At 37.0% G+C, this 530-nt stretch overlaps 1 protein-coding gene across 1 annotated transcript in view; it reads right to left on the bottom strand.

The window, feature by feature from the left end:
• Window positions 1-388, bottom strand: part of LOC107569547 (secretagogin-like) — a gene marked incomplete at its 5' end in the record, with an annotated part of 25,729 nt that extends 25,341 nt beyond the window's left edge. Inside the window, 2 exons of the mRNA XM_016255665.1 lie at window positions 127-204; window positions 332-388. Coding sequence (XP_016111151.1) covers window positions 127-204; window positions 332-388 — 135 coding nt within the window. The remainder of the gene's footprint in view (window positions 1-126; window positions 205-331) is intronic.
• Between the last annotated feature and the right edge of the window lie 142 nt (window positions 389-530).

The following is a 530-nucleotide window of genomic DNA, read 5'->3' as shown; positions in this document are numbered from 1 at the left end:
AGATGACAACTCCCATGATTCCACACTCAGTCACTGCGTCATCAAGCTACACCTTTGTTTCTTTTGAATACGCTGCCTCTAGTGGTGAAAAATTACATATTGTGCCTTTAAAAACAGCAACGTTACCATAGTATTTGTGTATTCATCCAACTTCCTGGAGGGAATATTCTTTTTGTGCTGCAGAAACAAGTCCTTCAAGAAGCCCTGCCATCAGAAATAGACAAACAAACAATCAAAACACTACCCTAAATATTCAAACTTTGCCTGTGATTGTCATAATATATTAATGTAACTGACAGTCTCTGCCAATGAGTCATGTGTGTGCATTTACCTTGAGTTCCACAGCTGATATGTAACCACTGCTGTCAGCATCATATTTCCTCCAGATCTACCATGGGAAATGTGCAAAACTATCAGCCGGTATATCTAATTGATGGTCATCACAACTCAAATAAACTACAACCTGAAATCACAATACTGACATGTCTGATGTCAAAGTTTAAGACTGTTTAAACATTATATTTTAAAAA

This window comes from Sinocyclocheilus grahami, unplaced genomic scaffold (assembly GCF_001515645.1).
Source record: "Sinocyclocheilus grahami isolate Dianchi unplaced genomic scaffold, SAMN03320097.WGS_v1.1 scaffold1358.1, whole genome shotgun sequence".
Taxonomy (NCBI): domain Eukaryota; kingdom Metazoa; phylum Chordata; class Actinopteri; order Cypriniformes; family Cyprinidae; genus Sinocyclocheilus; species Sinocyclocheilus grahami.
This window is presented reverse-complemented; position numbering and strand designations above follow the sequence as displayed.